The sequence below is a fragment of the Sarcophilus harrisii genome, chromosome 1, assembly GCF_902635505.1.
Source record: "Sarcophilus harrisii chromosome 1, mSarHar1.11, whole genome shotgun sequence".
Lineage (NCBI taxonomy): Eukaryota > Metazoa > Chordata > Mammalia > Dasyuromorphia > Dasyuridae > Sarcophilus > Sarcophilus harrisii.
In genome coordinates, this window is record NC_045426.1 from 695,100,689 (window position 1) to 695,121,853 (window position 21,165).

Here is a 21,165-nt window from a genome sequence, read left to right on the forward strand (position 1 = left end):
AACTCAGGTCCTCCTGTGTCCAGGACCAGTGCTTTATCCACTGAGTCACCTAGATTTCTCTATGATACTATACTGCCTTGACATATTTCCCAAGAGCAGGAAAAAGCACACACCTGAGACCTATGGCTTTCAGTACTGAAAAAAACTTCTTATGGCTCATGGGTTGTTCTAGTCTTCTCCAACTGTAGGGTTGGCTAATTTGGTCCATGACTTACTCCACTCAATAATTTTCCTCTACTTGAAATAGACCAGATTAATTTCCAGAATTCTAGAATCTATATGTTGGAAGGGATTTATTAGAAGCCCACCTTTCCTTCAAGACTCAACTCAAGAATAACGGTTTTATATGAAACTTTTCCTAAACCTAAGGGTAGAGCTCTCCCTCCCTAAACTACCTCATGTTAATTTTGTGCATAGACTGTATATATTGTCTTCCCTAAATAGGGTGTATGTTTCTTTGAAGAAAAGGACTGTTCAATTTTTGTCTTTACATCTCCAAAGCTTCTCACAATCCCTGGCTCAGTGCAGGAGGCCAGCAATCTCAAAATGTTTAGCAATGGAAAGCAAAAAATCCCACAAATGGGATGGCTTGGTCTTCCTTCTATATAGGTATGGGGGAAAAGAAAGAACAAAACACAGATTCTTGGCCCTGGTCCATTGACAAAATCATTGTGAAGGCCACGGCTGGACCTGAGTTTTTATGTCTCAGTAGCTGAGGACTGAAGGACGTGAGTTCTAAATCCAGACACCAAATCTATGTGATGTCTACCACGTGGTTACCTGGAAACTGTAGAGTACCGCAATGTTGATCTCCACTAGGGCTTGATCTTTCCACAGGGAGGAAGTTTTCCTCATGTCCAGATTCATCTTTTTGGCCACTTCCTGGAAGAAGATAGAAATGTACATTCAAAGGCCTGGTAGAGGGAAGGAGCAGAATGATATAATGGCGGAAACACAATGGATTTGGTATCAGAGGCCCTGGATTCAAATCCTAGCACAGCCTTTTATTATCGATTCATCTTTGAACAAAATAAATACTTCACCTCTCTACCCCCAGTGAAGTTTTCTTATCTGGAAAATCAGGGCTTTTGACAAGATTTCCCCTATTTCTCCTTTCCATTTTGGAATCTGTGAATCTCTCTGGGCTTTCATTTCTGTGTCTCTATTTTCATCTGTGAAGTGAATAAGAGACTACTCAGGTTACTTCTAACCTTAAATATAGTTTTCTGTAGTCATAGATGACCCATTCTTTGAGCATCAGGATGAAGGGGAAGATGAATAGAATCGTTGGTTCAATTAGTTCCCCTTTCAGAAAGATATCCTTGAATTTCCCAGAATATGAATGATTTGTCTTTCAAACTCTAAATATTTTAAAAATTTGATTTAATTTTTCTGTTACATTTTAAGTTACTGTCTCCCTTCTTCCCTCTCCACCCTGCATAGAGAAGGCCACCATTTGACACAGATTTATAAATATATATAAGACCATACTATGTGTATTTCTTTTTATTAGTTCTTTCTCTGGAGATGGAAAGCATCTATCTTCATAGATCCTTCGAAAGTAATTTGAGTATTTATGACACTCAGATTAACATGGTTGTTCACAATTACTCCTTGAACAATTTTGCTATTACTGTATACAACATTTTCTTGGTTCTGCTCATTTTATTTTTTGTAATTTCATCCAAGTTTTTTATGTTATCATTAGAAAAATGATCATGTATAATCAAAGCAAGAGGTCTCACTTAAATTAGCAACAGGAACGTAATTCTAGATGAAGTGAATTTGCCAATCTACTTTCCCCTGCTAGGATAAGGAAGTTATCTTGGTTTCAAAATATTTGACAAGAAGATGATGGACAAGACATTTACTCCATTTTTACTGACTCTCAAGAGACAACAAAGAAACAAACCCCAAAGAGGAATTATCTATTAGAAGTAGAGCGATTGTAGCATGGTCCACAGTTCAAGAAATTAAGGTCCCCAATAAGATAAGTACAGTGAAGAAAATTAACTATTCTTTAACACTCTAATTAAAGGAAGAGAGCAACAGTAGGAGGATGAATTACCCTATCACAACAACAAAGTAAAGAAAAATGACTTTGAAAGACTTGGAGCTCTGGTCAATGCAATGGTCTGTCATGACTCCAGAGAACTAAAGATAAAGTGAACTACCTATCTCATGATAGAGAAGTGATGGGTGAATTATGCAGAAGGAAAACCACTTTTGGACACAGCCAATGTGGGAATTTGGTTTGTCTTGAGGGTTTTGTTTTTGTTTTATTCAATAGAATGAAAGGGAGAGAAAATAAATTTCTGTTAGTTGAAATAAAGTTCACTTTAAAAAGACTTAAGAATGCTGATCAATGAAATAATTAACCATGAGTCTAGAGGACTGAGGGTAAAGAATCCTAACCACTTCCTGATAGAGAGCAACTAAGAATGAAGGGTGCAGAATGAAATATATACTTTGGGCATGACCCATGTAGGAGTTTGTTCTGCTTGATTATGCATATTTGTTATGTGGAAACAAAATGGCATAGTGGATGGAGAGCTGAACCTAGAGCCAAGAATCTACCCTAGATACTTACAAGTTGTGGGTGACCCTGGGCAAATAATTCAATTATTTGCCTCAGTTTCCTCATCTATAAAATAGGCTCCTAAGGTTATTTTTCACTCTGGACAAGTCATCTATCCTGTCTGAGTCAGTTTTCTCATGAGTAACGACATAGGGTAATTCTCTCCAGTGGTTGTTGGGAGGATCAAATGGGGTGATATTTGTATAATTCTTCACAAATATGAAAAATGCAATGCAAATGTTAGTTATTGTTGTTATTTTCTTTTTATTTCTGAATGAGGTAGGAGAAGTGAGGAGAAAAAAAACCCTGAATGTTTGTTAATTGGAAAAAATAAAATTTACAAAGAAAAAACTACTCTCATTTGGCATCCGTTCCTGACCAGCCCCCATACTCCATCAGGCACACAAACCAACCCATTGATTTGTGCTTGGGATATTCTCAGGGATTCCCCTCCTGCTGCATGGACTCTGCCAGAGCATCCCTGTTTCCTACCTTCTGCCTACTCCATTAGGTTCTTTTAGGGTACTGCTACCTTGGGGTCAAAGACTTCTCTGTTCCCACCTAGTCTTCTGTATTTTTTCTCTCCTCAAATTATCTTGTATTTACTTATTTTGCATACACTATATCTTTCTTTAGAACTGGAAGGGACCCTAGCAACCTGTTATGTTATAGATGAGAAAACAGAGGCATTAGGAAATTAGATGACTTGGTCAAGATCACACAAGTACTAATAGGCAGATGTGGGATCTAAATCTAGGAACTTAGCCACAATACTTGGTACAGTGGTACATGGTTAGTGTTAGAGTGGTATTCTGTCAGTGTTCTTGCCACCGTACCCTGCTATGTCCTTCCAGGATAATATGGGTCTTTGAGGGGAGGGATTCATTACTTTTGTCTTTGTATTTTCAATCCTGACATAATATTTTAACTTTTGGGGGGAATCTGGATCTGTGATTTCATCTGCCGTACCAACTCCTCTGCCAATGCAGATTGGCAAGTATTCTGTAACTTATACTCTGAGAGTTGTATGGGGTATTAAGAGCCGAAGTGACCTGCCCAGAGTTATGCAGCCAAGATGAGTCAGAAATGGGACTGAAACCTGGTCTTACTGAGACTGACTCTCTATCTTGGCAAGTTGCCTCCATGGACCAAACTCCACTTGGCCACTAAAATGATTTTCCTAAAGTACAGGTCCAACCGTGTCACTCTCCTCCCCAGTAAACTCCACTGGCTCCCTATTGCTTTCAAGATCAAAGACAAAATCTTCTGTTTGACTTTGAAAGTTCTTTAAAACCTAGTTTCTTCCTACCTTTCCAGTCTTCTCACACTTGACGCGTCCTCTTCGATCTAGTGACAGTAGCTTTCTGACTCTTTTCCAAAGAAGACATCTTTTGGCTCTGGGCATTTTCTCTGGTTTTCCCTTATTTTTGGAATGGTCTTCCTCCTCATCTCTACCTATACACTTACCTGGCCTCCTTCCAACCCCTGCTGGGGGTCCCACTTTTTTACAGGAAGCCTTGTCCAATCCCCCTTCATTCTAATACCTCCTCCCTCTGTTAATTATGTCCTATTGATCTTCCTATTCCTCTCTAAATAAAAAATTTCCTATTTATTTCCTATTCTTATATCTATAGCTTGTTTGAATGTATTATCTCGCTGTCTCCTCTGATAAATTGTGAGCTCTTTAAGAGCAAGGACTGTCTTTTACTTTTTAAATAAAAATGCTATTCCTGGCACTTAGAGTGCTTGGAATATATGAGGCACTTAATTAAGTGCTCGGCCAACTTGTATACAGTAGGTACTTAATACAATTCATGTTGAACTGAGTTGAATTGACTGTTTCTATGGACCAGTAGATGTTCATCAACGCGAACAAGATGAAGTTCTAAGTTTTCCTTCTGGTTCTGCTGTGTGATCAGAAGCAGATTAATTCAATTTCTCTGTTCATCTGTTCCTTCTTGTGAAACGTGGCTAACAATAGAAGGCTTTGGTAAAGAGCAGCTTTTGAAGATAGAAACAGATCAATCCTCTATGCATCTACCAAAGCTCGCCTTGAAGATGTAATCCTCCTTTTGCCCTAACCAACAGATGGGTCTCCTGGGGAGGGAATCAGATCTACTGCTGAGAAAAGCTGGTAGTGGAGAAACTGGCAGCAAGTTCTTCTCCTACTTTGCAGAAGAGACATGGAAAGAAGAACACATTCTTGGGTCATTCTTGCTCATGCCAGGGGTGAAGGCACTCTGGGAAATGCCCTTTATGCTGTTTTAAAGAAGCCATCTTGGGAAGGGGGTTAATGGGACTGTCCCGAATCTCCAGCAATTCCAGAGACTGCTCCATAAGCTGTGTCAGCAAAAGCTTCTAAGCCCCCAGAAAGTTCCATCTAATGACACAATCTGGGGTCTTCACTCTCTATCCTTTTCATCCCTAGCTGGGACCATTACCTCAAGAATATTATATCGCGAGTTGTCACAGTAATCACGGACGCCGATCTCAGTGCCCATGTACCAGCCGCTGAATGGGCAAGCACTGAACTCGAGGCCTCCGATCTCCAGGAGCATGCTGGATACAGCTGGCAGACCATACCACTTCAGTCCCAGCTCCTTGAACCATGTGAACCTGGGGATAACAACACAGAGGGACAGTTGAGGCAAGGGTGCTCTTGGGCATGATGAGGGATCCCTCAGGACGTCAGCTCTATGTACAGCACAAACTATTCTGAGGGGATACTCAAAGTTTCGTTTAGTATGGGACTAGCTATGAAAAACTTCACCAAATGGGCATAATTTGAGATGGCAACCCCTTAGGTATCATTTCCAGGGTCTCTGGATGTTTTGATTCCCTTCTCAGGATTCTAAAAGTCTTTTGTGAACCCATAAACCCTCTGTGAACTCTGCCTCTTTTTTAATTCCCACAATATTTACTGTCTTTCCATACAATTTAACACCTACTTGCATGTGGTCTTATGTGATTCTAATAGCTGGTATTTATAAAGCACTTATTATGTGCCAAGCACCATGCTAAGTGCTTTATAATAATATTCCATTTGATCCTCATGACAACCTTGGAAGGTAGGAAGAATTATTATACTTTTTTTACAGATTATACAAAACTGAAGAAACAGTTTTAAGTGATTTGCTCAGAGTCACATAGCTAGTCCCATAATTCCCATTGTTCTTACATTACAGGTCACCTCAAGGCTAATGTAGAGCTTCATGGTGAGAATAAACAGTCTAGGGCACATTAGCAATGATGAATAGAATATGCCAGAACCAGAAAAGAAGATGGTCTGATCGTGGACCTTAACTTTGCCCCTTAGAATCACAAATTTCCTTCAAAGTATGATTTGGGTTTGAATGTGGCCTTCTACACAAAATCCTTCCTGATCCCATTTATGTTCATTCTCTCTGTCTCTGTTTCTGGCTCTGGCTCTGTCTCTTTTCCTGATCTCTCTGTCTCTCTTCCCCACTTTCCCCCTTCTTTCTCCTCCTCTCTGTCTCTCTTTTTTTCTCTCTTCCTCTTTTCCTCCCTCTCTTTTCTTTGTATCTATCTTTCTCTGTATCTGTCTCTTTCTGTAGCTGTCTCTCTGTCTCTTTCTCTGTCTGTCTGTCTAAATTTCTATTACTGTTCATATTTCACTCATCAGTAAAATACCCTCCTGGAGGGCAGGCACTATTTCCCCTTTGTCTTTGTAGTCCCAGAATCCAACCAGTGATTTATATATGTTCATCCATAAGACATATGGGTTAATTGAATTGAATGAGGGAGAGTAAATGTGCAGAGCCTGAATGCTGAAAAGTTGCTATACACTGTTGAAATCTAGAGAAAAGCTTCCAGTACATTGGGCGGACACTCCTGTGGAGTATTTGTGGGGAGGTCACACAGGATGGACTGCAATCTCTGCTGCTGGCTTTCACTAAATAATGTTATTGAGCCATTAAAAAATTAACAAGTGTAATTCTCCTACAGTACATTTGAATCCCAAGAGTTATAACTAGGGTGGGGAAGTTGGGTCTTTGTCACAGGAAGCACAATAGGAGAGGACATGTTTTCTTTCCTTCATGCTCTTTCTATAGATCATAGCATACCATACTTTCCTACATATTTGGTGTTACTGACTTTGTATGTTAGCTGAAATGGAAATTAGACATGTGAATTCTCTTATGATCAGGTCCTGTCCTGTCCCTTCCTCTTATTGCAGCTTTATCAGGACCCTGGAAAGCAGCTTTGGCAAGTCGACTGATTTCTATTTTCCCTCCATGAGGTAGCATCTCATGGTCTCTCATGGTCACTCCCCTCATGGAGTCTTGTTTCTTGATGAGGTCTCTGAGCTCTTCTCTGCGATCTTCATGCTTTTGTCTCAGATATTAGAGTTTTTAATTATTTTTCTACCCACCTACCTATCTTTGTTTCTATCATCTATTTGTCTCTAATGTCTCTCTGTCTGCCTTTGTCTTTATCCCCTATGTCTGTCTGTCTTTTTTCTATCTATCTATAATCTATTACTGTCTGTCTTTCTATCTACCTATCTATATCTCTCTGTATCACCTATGTCTGTTTGTTTGTCTATCTTTCTTTTTTCTATTTATCTATCATCTATGGCTGTCTGTCTGTCTCTGTTTTTTTTCTTTCTATCATCCTTCTCTTTCTTTCTTTCTTTCTTTCTTTCTTTCTTTCTTTCTTTCTTTCTTTCTTTCTTTCTCTCTCTCTCTCTCTCTCTCTCTCTCTTTCTTTCTATCATATCTGTCCATCTATCATATCTCCAACAAAAGGATAGATACTTTCATTTTTTTTGCATTGCCCATCATGCTAGAAAACAGCAGAGGTTCCACTGTATTTACTTAGGAGTAGATTGGAAAAAGGCAAAGGGTGCAGAGAGCTCATGCTATGCTTGAATATTTATTAGCTGGTTTAGATCAAGTATTCAAGTCTCTGGGTCTCAGTTTCCTTATCTGTAAAGCAGATAGTTGCAATCTCTGCTTTCCAGAGTTGTTGGCAGGTTCCAATGAGGCAAGCTTAGAAAGGGCTCTACATGTGACCATTAGCATTTTCACCCTCTGGGAGTAAGCTCCTGCCTTTGCTGATACTGGAGACTGGAGACTTTGTTCTGGAATCCTTTAGTCCATCCCCGAGAAGAGATTAAGGAGGCCTGAGAGGTGGGGACTAGAGGGATAGTTGGGTAAAGGAACCCTTTCCCCCTGTCAGCAGACAGGCTATTTCTAACTGCTGCCCCTCTCCCTGGGCTGACTCACTTGGGATGTCTGATGGGCACTTCCAAAACCAGCTCCGGAGGAATCTGGAACAGCTCAGGATCATTGCCGTTGGCCTGGAGCAGGAGCGGCAGGACATCGAAACGTCCTCTCGGAGGCTTCCAGCCTTGCTGAATGCATATCTGTAACAAAAGTCCCGGCTTGGGTTACTCAGTGGCTTCCTGGGCACCAGGGAGAGGAAGAGGTGGGGGAGATGGCCCTCAGGAGGAGCAAATGGCGGAATCCTGGGGAACCTTGAGGACTCGAGCTTCTAGGATCCAAACCAGGCAACAAGATGAAGAATAGATGGAGTTGCTATGCGCCTGCCCACCTCCATTCCCAAATAAGTGGGGGTTCAGATGGTACTCACATCTGTGAACTCCACGTTGGCAGGGTCTCCTAGGATGCTGCCATCAGGCTGCTTATAACCTGCGTATCTGATGAGCTGGGAGTTCCAGACTCTGAAGTCATGCTTGCCATCTGTCCGCTGGGGAAATATGGTGATGGCGGACCTGGAAAGGGGGGAAGGGAATACCAGAGGTGAGGATGGAGCTGTACTCAAGGATCAGGCTTTGGGAGATGTAGTCTGGCCAACGGGTACAAAGTCATTTCAGCATGGTAGCTTTACCCTTGGACCCTGAACAATTGTGTGACTCTGGACAAACCATTTCACGCTCTGGACCTGTTTCCTCATCTGTAAAGAGAGGGTTGTAGAAGATCACTTCTTTAAATGTCTGATCCTGAAATCCTTTTTGTCTATAATTTGGGTCAGTAGATTCTAGATCACTGCTTAGCAGGGCTAGTTGCTGTCATAGGGCTTCTCTTCAAAAGCCCTTCTACTGAAACCCAAGGCAAAGTGTTACTACTTCAAGGTAATGTGGTCTTGGCCAGTTACTTTTTTATAATTTTTTTTTAGCTCTTTTAGGAATTCTCTCTCTCTCTCTCTCTCTCTCTCTCTCTCTCTCTCTCTCTCTCTCTTTTTTGCTGAGGCAATTGGGGTTAAGTGACTTGCCCAGAGTCACATAGCTAGGAAGTGTTAAGTGTCTGAGACCTGAGACCAGTTTTGAACTCAGGTCCTCCTGACTTCAGGACTGTTGCTGTATCCACTGTGCCACATAGCTGCCCCGTGGTCAGTCACTTAAAAAAAAATAAAGAATCTTATGAAGGTGATTTATTAATATTATTATTATTAATTATTATTAAATTTCACTATTAAGAAGGACCTTGAAATTGGAGTCAAATTCCTATTCTGAGCTTTGTGACTCTGATATCTTTCTTCCTCCTCTGATTCTTTGTTTCCTCATCTATAAGATGGGGGCAATATTTACTCAGTCCAACAATGCTTTTGACATGGAAGTCCAATATGGCCCTTAAAGTTTGGTGTAAAATTGAGATATTAAAAATATATAAGTAGTGTCAATAAATTAATTAATAAAAATTAATTAAATATGTATGGATAATTAATAGCAATCCTCCATTTTTTCTTTTTGTGCTTTTCTCAGTGCGAGGTAGGTAACTTCTGGTGTGGAAAACTGCCTCCACAAATGTGAAATAATCACTGCCTCTATAGTTTCCAAAGCAGCTTTTTGACATGGTACATAGAGTGCCAGATTCAGAGTCAGGAAGACCTGAATTCAAATCCAGCCTCCAATATTTATAAGCTGTGTGACTAGACAAATCTCCTGTTTCATCCTCAGTTTTCTTATTTATAATATGGGGAATAAGCATAGTTGCCACATTAATAAATAATTAATTTATTAATAAATAATAATAAATAATTAAAAATAAATAATTTATTGAAATACTTGGCATTGTGCCCTGTGATACAGGGAGCAGGTTGGGAGCTGTGATTACTCTAGTATGAAAAATTTCTGGTGTGGGAAACTATCTTTACTATAGGAGGGAGATACCTTTTTTTTGCAATATATCTTTTTTTTTTCTGCTGAGACAATTGGGATTAAGTGACTTGCCCAGGGTCACACAGCTAGGAAGTGTTAAATGTCTGAGGCCAGATTTGAATGCAATATATCTTGAAGAGCTGTTAAACTAAGAGTTGGATTATTGTGAGGTTTAAGGAAGATAACAGCATCTGCAAACCCAAGGGTATTATGGAAATGTGGGTTATAATTAGCCAGTTGCCTGGGGGCATTAAGAGGCTAAGCATGTCAAGGATCACATGGCACAATGCTCTGTTCACTAAGATAACTCCTCATCCTAGAAGTTGGATCATTACTTATTAATTGTGTTCTAGTTGGGATTCCTTTTGTGTATGGCTTGGACTAGATGGTCTCTGAGAACTCTAGATGGCGCCATAGTGCACAGAGCGCCATGCTTGGAGTCAGCTTTGAACTCATCTTTGTGAGTTCAAATCCACCTTCAGGCATTTACTGTGTGACCCTGAGCAAGTCACTTAACCCTGTTTGCCTCAGTTTCCTTAATTACAAAATGGGCTGGAGAAAACAAGAAAACCCCAAATGGGTTTTTTAAAAGTCGGACAAAACTGAAATGGCTGACCAACGATGACAGCTCTTCGATCTAGCTTTGAAATTCTGTGAATTTGTGAATATGAAAACCCTCTCAATCCTAATTCTATGATCTCAGGATATTCCCGCTCTGACACTAATTGTGTGACTGTGGGCGACTTGTGACTTCTCTGAACCTGAGTTCCCCATCTGCCAAATGGAAAGAAGGAGATTTCACACGATTGTTGTGGGGAAAGTGTTTTGGAAATCTTATGGCACTATGGAAATGAGGGGTAAGAATGGAAACCTAAACAGCAGGTTCCCCACTGGGATTAGAATTCAGATCTTCTTCCTCTGAATAGTCTCAGCCAAGGGATGATCATTGTTCTCTTGTCTCCGGCAAGGAAACCTATGTTCGGGCTTATTTTGTATAAAGCTGAGAGCTCAATTTCATGCTTAAGCTAAGTATAGCTCGAGGACTTGTGGGGAACAGCCTTGGGTGGTCCTGAGCTGATATTATCATTTTTCCCGGTCCTTGGGGTAATCCTCAGCAGCTGTGGCGATGCCGGGAAGGGGCTGAGTCAGTGGGCTCAATGCTACTCCCACCCAAATAGTTCCCTCTCTAAGATCAGAGTGCTCCTGATCCCTTGGAAACCCAGCTCTTCCTGATCAACAAATTTGTAACTTTGCTTTGGGTAATTGACCCCACAAGTGTACAGGGCTTCAAAAAATGAGAATTGAGGAGAAACATAACTTTCTAAAAGAGGAAGAAAACCAGGGTTACCATTTACAACCCTACTATCCTTTCTGGAGTGTGGCAGCTGGGCTGGGCAGTGGTTAGAAACTTGGACTTGGAGTAGGGGAGACTTTGAATTCACATCTGACCACAGACACTAATTGCGTGATCTTGGGCAAGTCATTTGTCCTCATATATAAAAGAGGAATAATAGCACCTACTTTCCAGGACGGTTGTGAAGGATTAAATGAGATAACTGTTATACACCTCATTATAAACCTTAACATGTTATATAAATCCTAGTTATTATTGTCAAGAGACTCACTCATCTCAGTATGCCCTGTAATCCTTCATCCCTTGTAGGACAAGTCACTTACTTTTTAGAGAAAGTTTTGTTATCTGAATAATGGGTAATTTTAGCATTTTTGAATTTAAAGTTAGAAAGGGTCAGGGGGTTCTTAATCTTTGCTGTGTCTTCTTTTCAGAATCATATTTTTAAATGTACAAAATCAAATAGGATTACAAAAGAAAGTAATTATATTGAAATACAATGACGGGGGCTGCTAGGTGGTGCAGTGGATAAAGCATTAGCCCTGGAGTTTTTGAACTTGAGTTCAAAAATAGTTTCAGAGGGGCAGCTAAGTGGTGCAGTGGACAGAGCATCAGCTCTGAAGTCAGGAGGATCTGAGTTTAAATCTGGTCTCAGACACTTAAGACTTCCTGGTTATTGACCCTGGGCAAGTCACTTAGCCCCAATTGCCTCAGCTAAAAAAAAAATTAGTCTCAGGCACTTACTAGCTCTGTGACCCTGGGCAAGATACTGAACCCAAATGCCTCCCCTTAAAAATATTCCCTGTGTCCCAGGGAGTGAAAAAGTTTCCAGTCTGTATAATTCTGGGCAAGTCACTTGACCCCATTTGCCTCCAAAAAAAAAAATAAATAAATAAAAGGAAAGAAAAACAACTATTAAAATGTTTTAAACAATGTTCTTTGTACTTTCTATCAATTCAGATAAAAATTGAATGAAAAAATGCATTTCTGTACTTTAGATTAGAAATCCTTGATTGAATCCACCCCAATTTTATAGGAAGGGAAATTGTGGTTGAGACTCCATGATTTGGCAGTTCTTGAGTCTGCGAGAGCTTCATTTATGAAGGAAAGCCTTTGGATTCCCCTTCCCAGGAGGCTGTGTTAGCTCAGCAGGAGGGTAACATCATCTAGTGTGTACGCTGAGTTTTGAGAAAAGCAAAGGCGTCTTCTAGAAGTGGCAAGAAGGGGGTTACAGGGTCCTAGCTGAGGGAGAGGGCAGACAAGGGAAATGGCCGTTCTGAGCTGAGCATTAGCATCCAATCCAGAATTTGATGGTGATATTTTATTGATGAAGAAATTGCAGGAGTTGGCCAAGAGGGCTTCCGAGGTACCGTACAAAGAATATCTCCTCTGAAATTCAGCCACTGCCCTGCCCCGTGATATCATACAGAGTAGGACGAATCCTTAGCAACTGTATTACTCCCATAACTCTACATGGTATCCTGCCATCAAAAGGATTCATCCAGCCTGCTGAGCAGGCACAGCAGAGTCCTAGATCTGAGCTCATTTAAAGGAAGCAGAGAGCCCACTTAGTCCAACCAAAGATTCTCTAATCAGATACTTCTGAAATCAGCTAGAATCTCTCAGGAAAGTCCAGATGATGGTTTGAAGTCTTTGGGGACAGCTAAACAGAGAGGCATTTTACTTTTTTTTTCCTTTTTCTATTTTTTTTTACCCTGAATAGTATTTTATTTTTTCCAATTACATGTAAAGATAGTTTTCAATATTCATTTTTATAAGATTTTCAGTTCCATTTTTTCTCCTTTCTGTCTTTCCCCACTCTCTTTCCCAAGACAGCAAGCAATTTGATGTAGGTTGTACATGGATGTTTAATTTTTTAATAGCAACTCATGTTTCTAAAATGCTTTGAGGTTTATTATTATTAGTAGTTCTTTTTTTAAAAACAATAATCTTGTAGATGACAGAGGACCAGTGTTATTATCCCCATTTAATAGATGAGAAAAATGAGATTCGGAGAGATTAACCTAAGCTAACACGAGAGGCAGAGTAAAAACTCAAACCAAGATTTCTGGATTCTGAAGTCCAGTTTTCTTTCCATTATTTAATAAAACACATTAAGCTCTTCTAGTCCAGCATCCCCTCTGAGCTCACCTGAGGTTCCCTTTGTTTGTGGCATATTTGACATGATTACAGATGTAGTTGAACATCCCGTGGGCTGTGGTACAGTCTCGTGCATCGAACACCTGAAAGAAAAGCATTGTAGGATGACTTTCTCCTCCCCCAATTCCTTCAGACCAGACCGACTCTTTCCTTCCTCCCTTTTCACCCTTAATGATTATTTTCTAATGATTATGCTTTTAAACATCAGCAAAGGACTGCAGTACTGAGCACTAAAAAGGACAGTGTATTATTATTTATCATTTATTATCCTGTTCGAATCTAACTTTGTGTGACTAGAAATTGCCTAGGGAAATATTGTAGTTTCAATCTCCAGTCACATAAAATTAGATTTGAACAGTGTAATAAGTGACAAATAATGATCTGTAGGACTTCAAAGATGAAATAGTCTACAGAAGAGAAACTGAACAATAAAATCAATAAAATATATTTGCAAGATTTGTAGAAGATCAGAGATTTAACATGGGAACAAACCTTTAGAAATCAATTTTCTCATTTTAAAGATAAGGAAAATGAGGGCCAGAGGGAATTAAATGACTTGCCTGAGACAATATGACTACTAATGATAACCATCAAAATTATGATAATTAGCATTTATATAGAGCACTACAGTTTGCAAAGCACTTTATAAATATTATCTCATTTTATCCTTCCTACAGTTGGGAGGTAAGTGTTATTAGTATGCCCAATTTACAGAGGAGGAAATTGAGGGTCAAGTGACTCACCTAGTGTCTTACAGCTACTAAGTGTTTGAGACAGGATTTGAACTTGGGTCTTCTTGACTATAGGTCCAGAATTCAAAACTTCTCTGTTACCTAGTTGTTGGTATGCCCTTAGAAACTTGACAGCTATTCTTATTAGGTATTCTCTTTATTTTGTTTTATTTTTTTGATCCATTTAAACCTGTTCATGGATGTGGGTTTGAATTTGGGCTCTGCCACTTGCTAGCTGTATGACTTAAGTTTAAGTCACTTTCCCATTCTGGGTCCTCAGTTTCCACATTTGTAGAATTAAGTTTGATTCAATGATCTCTGAGGTCTTTTCCTTCCCCAAATCCATGAGCCCCAGTATTACATTTCTTTCTATTAGATGTGATCATGAGATCATTGCTCTAGAACCACACCTCAGAGGAGGAACCTCAGAGGCCAGCTGGCCCAGCCTTCTCATTTTATAGAAGAGTAAACTGAGGCTGGGAGAGGAGAAGGATCTTGCCCAGGATCACAGAGTTGGGATTTGAATCCTAGATCTCTAACCCCCAATGGAACACTTTTCCTTTGAATGGCTGTCACTCTAATCAGTTTCCATCATCCTGATTCTGCTGTCTTTGTGTCACATGATTTTATATAGTTCTTTACAGATTTCTTTCTATTTCTCATAGTGATTTATTTTAAAGGAATCAGGTTATAATATTCCATGATCTTGATATAGACGTGATTTGTTCAACCATTCAGACTTAATTTCTCGATGGCTTGGAGCCATGTTGGGACACTTTCTTATTATAGTCAGCCAATGTAATGTCCCACTGCTCCTTCCTCTCATATTATAAACCAGATCTAGGAATGAGGAGAAAGAGAAGGAGAGAGAGGGAGAAGGAGCAGGAGAAAGAGAGGGAGAGGGAGAGGGAAAAGGAGAGGGAGAGGAGAGAGGGGAAAGGGAAGAGGGAAGAGGGGAGAAGGGAAAAAGGAAAGGGGGGAAAGGGGAGAGGGAGAGAAGAGAGGGGGATGAGGGAGGGCAGGAGGAAAAAGGAAGGAGAGAAAGGGAGGAAGGAAGGGAGAGAAAGAGGGAGAGTGAGAAGAAGAGAGGGAAGGAGAGGGAGAGAGAGAATACAGAAAAGAAGCAGAGAAAGAATAGAGAGGGGGAAGATAGAGAAAGAGAGAAAGATGAGAAAAGTGAGACAGAGAAAGAGGTGAAGAGAGATACTGAAGAGAGGAAGAGAAATAAACTGAAAAAGAGGGAAGGAAGAGAAGAGGGAAGGGAGAGAAGGAAGAGAAAGAGGGGAAGAAGGGATGGAGAGAGAGAAATAGAAGAGAGAAGGAGAGAGGGAGAAAGAAGAGGAGAGGGGAGAAAGTATATTGGGTATATATGGGAGAAAAAGAGAGACAGACAGAGGAACAGATTCAGTCCTCACCTGCAGCTTGGACCACTGGATCCTGCCCACACAGCGAGAAGCATTTCTCCAGGCATGTTTAGCTCCATAGATCAGCTCTGTGTCTTTCAGCTGGTAGGTGCTGGTGGTTTCTATCTCCCTGTTGACTTCTTCCAGTCTATCTGTGTGGGCTTTGGAGCCAAATCTGAGTGGGAAGGACAGATAGAGGAGATGGGAAGTCACTGATATGAATCATTAGTGGTTGGGTTCACATTGTCCTGAGTTGCACAGATTCTATATATTGGTCTCAGTTTAACCATCTATAAAATTAGAGACATTGGGAGTCTCATATGAGTTCTCAAATGACTGACTATTCTCCAATCCAACCCACATCGCTCTTTCTTTGATATTTTAAGGATCTATGATTATGTCGGAGAGACAGTGTGTTATGGGGACTAGACAGCTAGCTTCAGAGTTGGGTAGTCTTGGTTCAAATATTGCCTCCAATATATGTGGTTTGTGTCATCTTGGGCAAATCATTTAACCTCAGGTGTCCCTGGCAACAGTCTTAAGACTAAGCTGTAAAAAGGCCAAGTCTTGTTGGTAGAGGAAGTTTTCTTCCCAGAAGTTCCCTATTCTGGTAAAATTTTAGTTCCAGTCCAAACAATTTTGTTGGAGTAAGTACTATCCCCTTTCCCTCCATCCCAATTCAGATTGCAACCCCTCTATATTTAAGTCTTTGGGAGCTGTGGTCATTGAAAAATTCATCACTTCATGACCCACTGGGGGATTAGGTAAATTCTTAGGTTAGCTTGGTAGATCCCCAGACCCTAGATACATAATTCATCACTAGGCTTTCACTCAAGTTCTTTCTTGGAAGGACTTGAAAAAGCTTCTATTTCACTGGCATGGATTTCTAGAACTGGGAGTCACCCATACATCATGATGAGGCTTTGAGAGATGATGTCAAATGGGTAAGGTCCTTCTATTTGATTAAAAAATCTTGGGATTCTCAGAACTTTTTTCCTTTCATTCATTCAGCAATTGTTCATTAAGAGAAGGGTTACAAATAGGTCCCCTGCTAGGGGAAATGACTTAGGTATATAATCTTCCTGCCAACATGGAGTTTAACCATCAAAGCAGGGGATAAGATAATCCAGAACATTGTGCTAGGTGTCCCAGGAACATGAAACTTCCACTTGCCTCTTTATAGATGAATAGTATTGATCAATGAACTCTTTGGCCAAGGGAAAGAGTTGCTCTTTTGTCCGGACATCTTCAGGCTTCCGTATGTGTTGGGAGGGGAACATGATGGAACCCATGCAGATCTGTCCAGTGCAAGCTGTGTTCTAGAGGGAAAGAGAAACAGAGTGAAGACTTGGCCAATGAAATACAAATGGTAAGTACTTCCCCCATTAGAATGTAAGTTCTTTGTGGTCAGAGACTATAATTTTTGTCATCTTTCCTCTCCTCTTTTCCCCTCCTCTCCCCTCCCTTCCTCTCCCCTCCCTTCCTCTTCTCTTCTCTTCTCTTCTCTTCTCTTCTCTTTTCTTCTCTTCTCTTCTCTTCTCTTCTTTTCTCTTCTCTTCTCTTTTCTTCTCTTTTCTCTTCTCTTCTCTTCTCTCCTCATCTTTCCTTTCCTTTCCCTAATGCTTAATCTTGTGTTTGGCAGATAGTAAATACTTAATGAGGACTTGTGATCTGCTTGTCTGCCTGTGATCAAAGTGAGGGCCCTGATGGTCATGGAGGCATCTGCTCGTCTCCCTACTTAATAAGTCCGGTGTTAGCAACACCAGCCACCCTCACAAACTTGTCAAAGATGACTTTATATGGTGGGAAGAACAAAAATAAACCTTCATCTTGGAGTCAGAGTCTTGGGTTTGAATTCTGGTTCTGAAATTTACTAGTCTAACATTCATAGTGGGTAAGACTGAACCTCAGTTTCCTCATTTGCATAACAAGAATAATAATATTTGCCCAATCAGCTTCACAGAAAGAAGGGCTTTGCAAACTGCAGTGCACTACACAAATATATTGTTACCATGAAGATTATCAGAGCACAGAGTTAGAACCAAAGAACCTAAGGGGCCATCTGCTCCAAGTGCATCATCATTTTATAGATCATTTTGCAAAGGCAACTGAGTCCTAGAGAGGGTAAGATTTGCCAAAATTCACACAAGGATTGACTGTAAATTCAATGCTCTTTTTCTACCATGGTCATTTGCAAGAAGACAAAGCTGTACTGAGAGATATGTCATCCAGGAACATAGAAGGGATGGTCTCTTTGAAGTCTGACCTGGTCATATTCTGTCTAGTTTGGTAGGATCTAAGTGATCATCCGGTCTGACCACTTCAATTTACGTAAGTGGAAACTGAGGCCCATTGAGGGAAAGTCACTTGCCCGATACCACACAGCTAGTTAGTGGCAATGTCTGTATGAGAATTTAGCTCCCCTTGCTGCCTTCTCTTGGGCTTTTTGTGCTATATCATGCTGATGCTACTTGGAGGTAGTACTCGGTAACATTCTGGGTACTATGTTTGAGAAACAACATGGATAATCTGGAGAGTTCTGGAGAACAGCAATTGTGCAGGCCCTCCAGTTTTATATCACAGGAAAATGGGAGGCAGCTTGTTACAGAGGAAAGAGCGCTGGATTTGAGTCAGAAGACTTGGGTTAAAAACCTGGCCTTGTCACATATCACTGGGTGAGCTCGGACAAGTCCTTCATCTCTCTGGGGCTGAGTTTCTTCATCTGTAAAATGTAGGTTAAACTAGATGACTTGTGAGGTCTTTTTTTTTTTTTAAAAAAGCTCTTGATTTATGACTCTCTGAATTGGACATGTTCAGCCTGGAGAAGAAAGGCTGAATGGGAGTATGATGGCGGTCTTTGAACATCTGAAGGTCTGCCACGTGGAAGTGGGATTATATTTGTAAGGCCCAGTGAGCAGAACCAAGCACAGGGGTGAGAGGGAGATATGCAGAGGCAAGACTGATGTCAAGAAAAGCTTCCTAATCATTAGAGTTGTCCAAAATCAGACTGGATGTCATTTAACTTTGTACTGGGATCTAATAGGAACGGAGGAGGCAGAAGGTTTTCTTTTACTGAAATTCATCCCACAAAGGCTGCATGACTATTTAGTGAGGATGGATTTTTAGGTCTGGTACAGACAGGCCTCCCAGGTACCTTTCCTGCTTTAAGAGCGTGTTTCTATAAGGAGATTTCCTCCCTAGGGAAGGGAATGAATTCTCTCCAGGCATTATTAAGTGGTATGCTGGGGGTTCTAACATAGCTCATTTAACTTAGCCAGAGGGTCAGGCAAGGAGGCCCTTACTTTCTAAGAATAACTTACTCAATTACTGTCTCTATGGAATAGGGCCATGGTTACTGAATATTTTGCACTAGGACTAAGTGAAAGGAGTTGAATTCTCACAGGAGCTCTGCCATTAACTACCTGGGTGATGCTGGGGAAATAATTTCCCTTCAGTGGGCCTCAGTTTCCACTTTTGTAAAATGAAGAGGTCAGACCAGGTTATCCCTTAGGTCCCATCGGAATCAAACATGCTATGATTATATGGATCCACTCAGCAACATCTTCCTAAAACATGGTGCCCAGAACTGAGCTCTGGGGACCTGACCAAATCTGAGTTACGTGATGGAAAGAGTTGAGTGAAAGGTAAGAATGAACTTAGTTCATAGGCAAAAGGGAACCAATGACAATTCTTCATTAGAATTATTTCCCAAGGACATTGTGAGGATCAAAACAAAAACATATAGTGTAAACAAAGCACTTTATAAATTCTAGGTATGATGATGATGAGGAGGAGGAGGAGGAGGAGGAGGAGGAAGAGAAGGAGGAGGAGGAGGAGGAAAATGTTAGAAGATTACTCTAGCAGAAAGAGTTGAGGAGAGAGAGAGAGTGAAGAATCTGGGAAGTCAGTTAGGAGACAGGTTTAAAAACACCCCTGGTGTAAGGTGATAATGGCGTGTCCTTGGAAGATAGCACTATTGTTTGTCTTTTGTTTTTCAAGAGGATCGATGACATCATAAAAGAATGTCTTGACCCATGCATGAATTGGACTTAAGTGAGGCTGAGTTGCACAAAGTTGTCAGCCTTGCTCTGCCTTCCAGACAAAAATCAGGATGACTGCTGATGGCCTGGGATGCAGTGGATGACTTGGGCATCTTTGACACCTTTGCAAACTCTAAGCGCTTTACAATGCAACAAATAGTTTTCATCTTGCCATTCTGCCAGGGGAAGTCTTCACATGCTTGGGTAGACAACCCCCCCCCCCCAATCCACTGATGGGTCTGAAGTCTGTTCCAAAGGGGAAGAAATCCCTAGGCAGAGATCTTACAGGGAGACTTACCAAGGTGCTCTTGAGGTGCAGTGTGTCATTGAGAACCACATCTGTTTCCCAATTTTTGACTTTGAGAAAACGAGGACATTTAGTAGGACTGCCATTCTTGGTAGGTGACTGCCTTCCCGAGGTTGGAGGCTAGAAGAAAGGATGAAAATGAAGCATCAGAGAATAGAATCTAGGAGCAAATAATGGAAATTATTTTTTCTGGAATGGGGGCACTAGATAGTACAGTGGATAGAGTGATGGTTTTGGACTCAGGAAGATTCATCCTCCTGAATTTAAATCTGGCCTTAGGTACTTACTAACTAGCTGTGTAACACTGGGTAAGTCACTTAATTCCATTTGCCTCAGTTTCTTCATCTGTACACTGAGCTGGGGAAACCATTCCAGTATCTTTGCCAAGAAAAGGTCAAATGGGTTTGGAGAGCAATTTGGAGCTGTGCCCAAAGAGCTATAAATCTGTGCATAACCTTTGACCCATCAGTGCCACTATTGGGTCTGTATCCCAAGGAAATCATAAAAGAAGGTAAAGGACCCACATATGCAAAAATGTTTGTAGCAGCTTTTCTTGTGGTAGCAAAGAATTGGAAAATGAGTAGATACCCATCAATTGAGGAACAGCTGAATAAGTTATGGTATCTGAACATAATGGAATATTATTGTTCTACAAAAAACGATGAACAAGACAATTTTAGAAAGATCAGGAAAGATTTACACAAATTGATGCTGAGAAAAACCAAGGAAAACTAGGAATATAGTAATAGCAAGATTATGTGATGATCAAATATCATGGATTTGGTTTGTCTCAGAAGTTCAGTGATCCAACATAAGCCCAATAAACTCTGGATAGAAAATGTCATCCAAATCTAGAAAGAGAACTATGGAGACTGAATGTAAATCAACACCTGCTATGTTCATGTTTTTTTTTTTTTTCCTTTTCTTCTGTTTTTTTTTCCCCTCTCGTGGTTTTTCCCTTTTGTTCTGATTTTCTATTCCAACATGATTCATAAAGAAATGTTTTTAAATGGATGTGGCTCTCTTCAACAATGAGATGATTCAAACCAATTCCAATTGTTTAGTAATGAAGAGAGTCAGCTAAACCGGAGAGATTATGGGAAATGAGTGTGGACCACAACATAGCATTTCCACTCTTTCTGTTATTGTTTGCATTTTTGTTTTCCTTCTTGGGCTTTTTAAAATTCTTTCTAGATCCATTTTTTTTCGTGCAGCAAGATAACTGTATAAATATGTACACATATATTGGATTCAACATATAATTGAACATATTTAACATGTTTTGGACTACCTACCATTTAGGGGAAGGGATGGGGATAAAAAGGAGAAAAGTGGGAACAGAAGGATTTGCGAGAATTAATGTTGAAAAATTACCCATGCATATGTTTTGTAAATATAAAGCTATAATAAAAAATAATTAGCAATAAAAAGAAATGGTTTTAAAAATGCAT

At 40.4% G+C, this 21,165-nt stretch overlaps 1 protein-coding gene across 12 annotated transcripts in view; it reads right to left on the reverse strand.

The window, feature by feature from the left end:
* Window positions 1-21,165, reverse strand: part of NOS1 (nitric oxide synthase 1) — a 415,858-nt gene that overhangs the window by 215,371 nt on the left and 179,322 nt on the right. For all 12 annotated transcript variants that reach the window (XR_004231301.1, XM_031948666.1, XM_031948665.1 and 9 more), the window contains 8 exons: window positions 19,706-19,834; window positions 16,541-16,686; window positions 15,380-15,542; window positions 13,225-13,316; window positions 8,195-8,336; window positions 7,828-7,967; window positions 5,020-5,194; window positions 781-882 (listed from right to left, as the gene is read on the reverse strand). Coding sequence is in view for 11 of the 12 variants with exons in the window: in XM_031948666.1 (XP_031804526.1) it covers window positions 781-882; window positions 5,020-5,194; window positions 7,828-7,967; window positions 8,195-8,336; window positions 13,225-13,316; window positions 15,380-15,542; window positions 16,541-16,686; window positions 19,706-19,834 (1,089 nt within the window). In the remaining variant the exon portion in view is untranslated. The remainder of the gene's footprint in view (window positions 1-780; window positions 883-5,019; window positions 5,195-7,827; window positions 7,968-8,194; window positions 8,337-13,224; window positions 13,317-15,379; window positions 15,543-16,540; window positions 16,687-19,705; window positions 19,835-21,165) is intronic.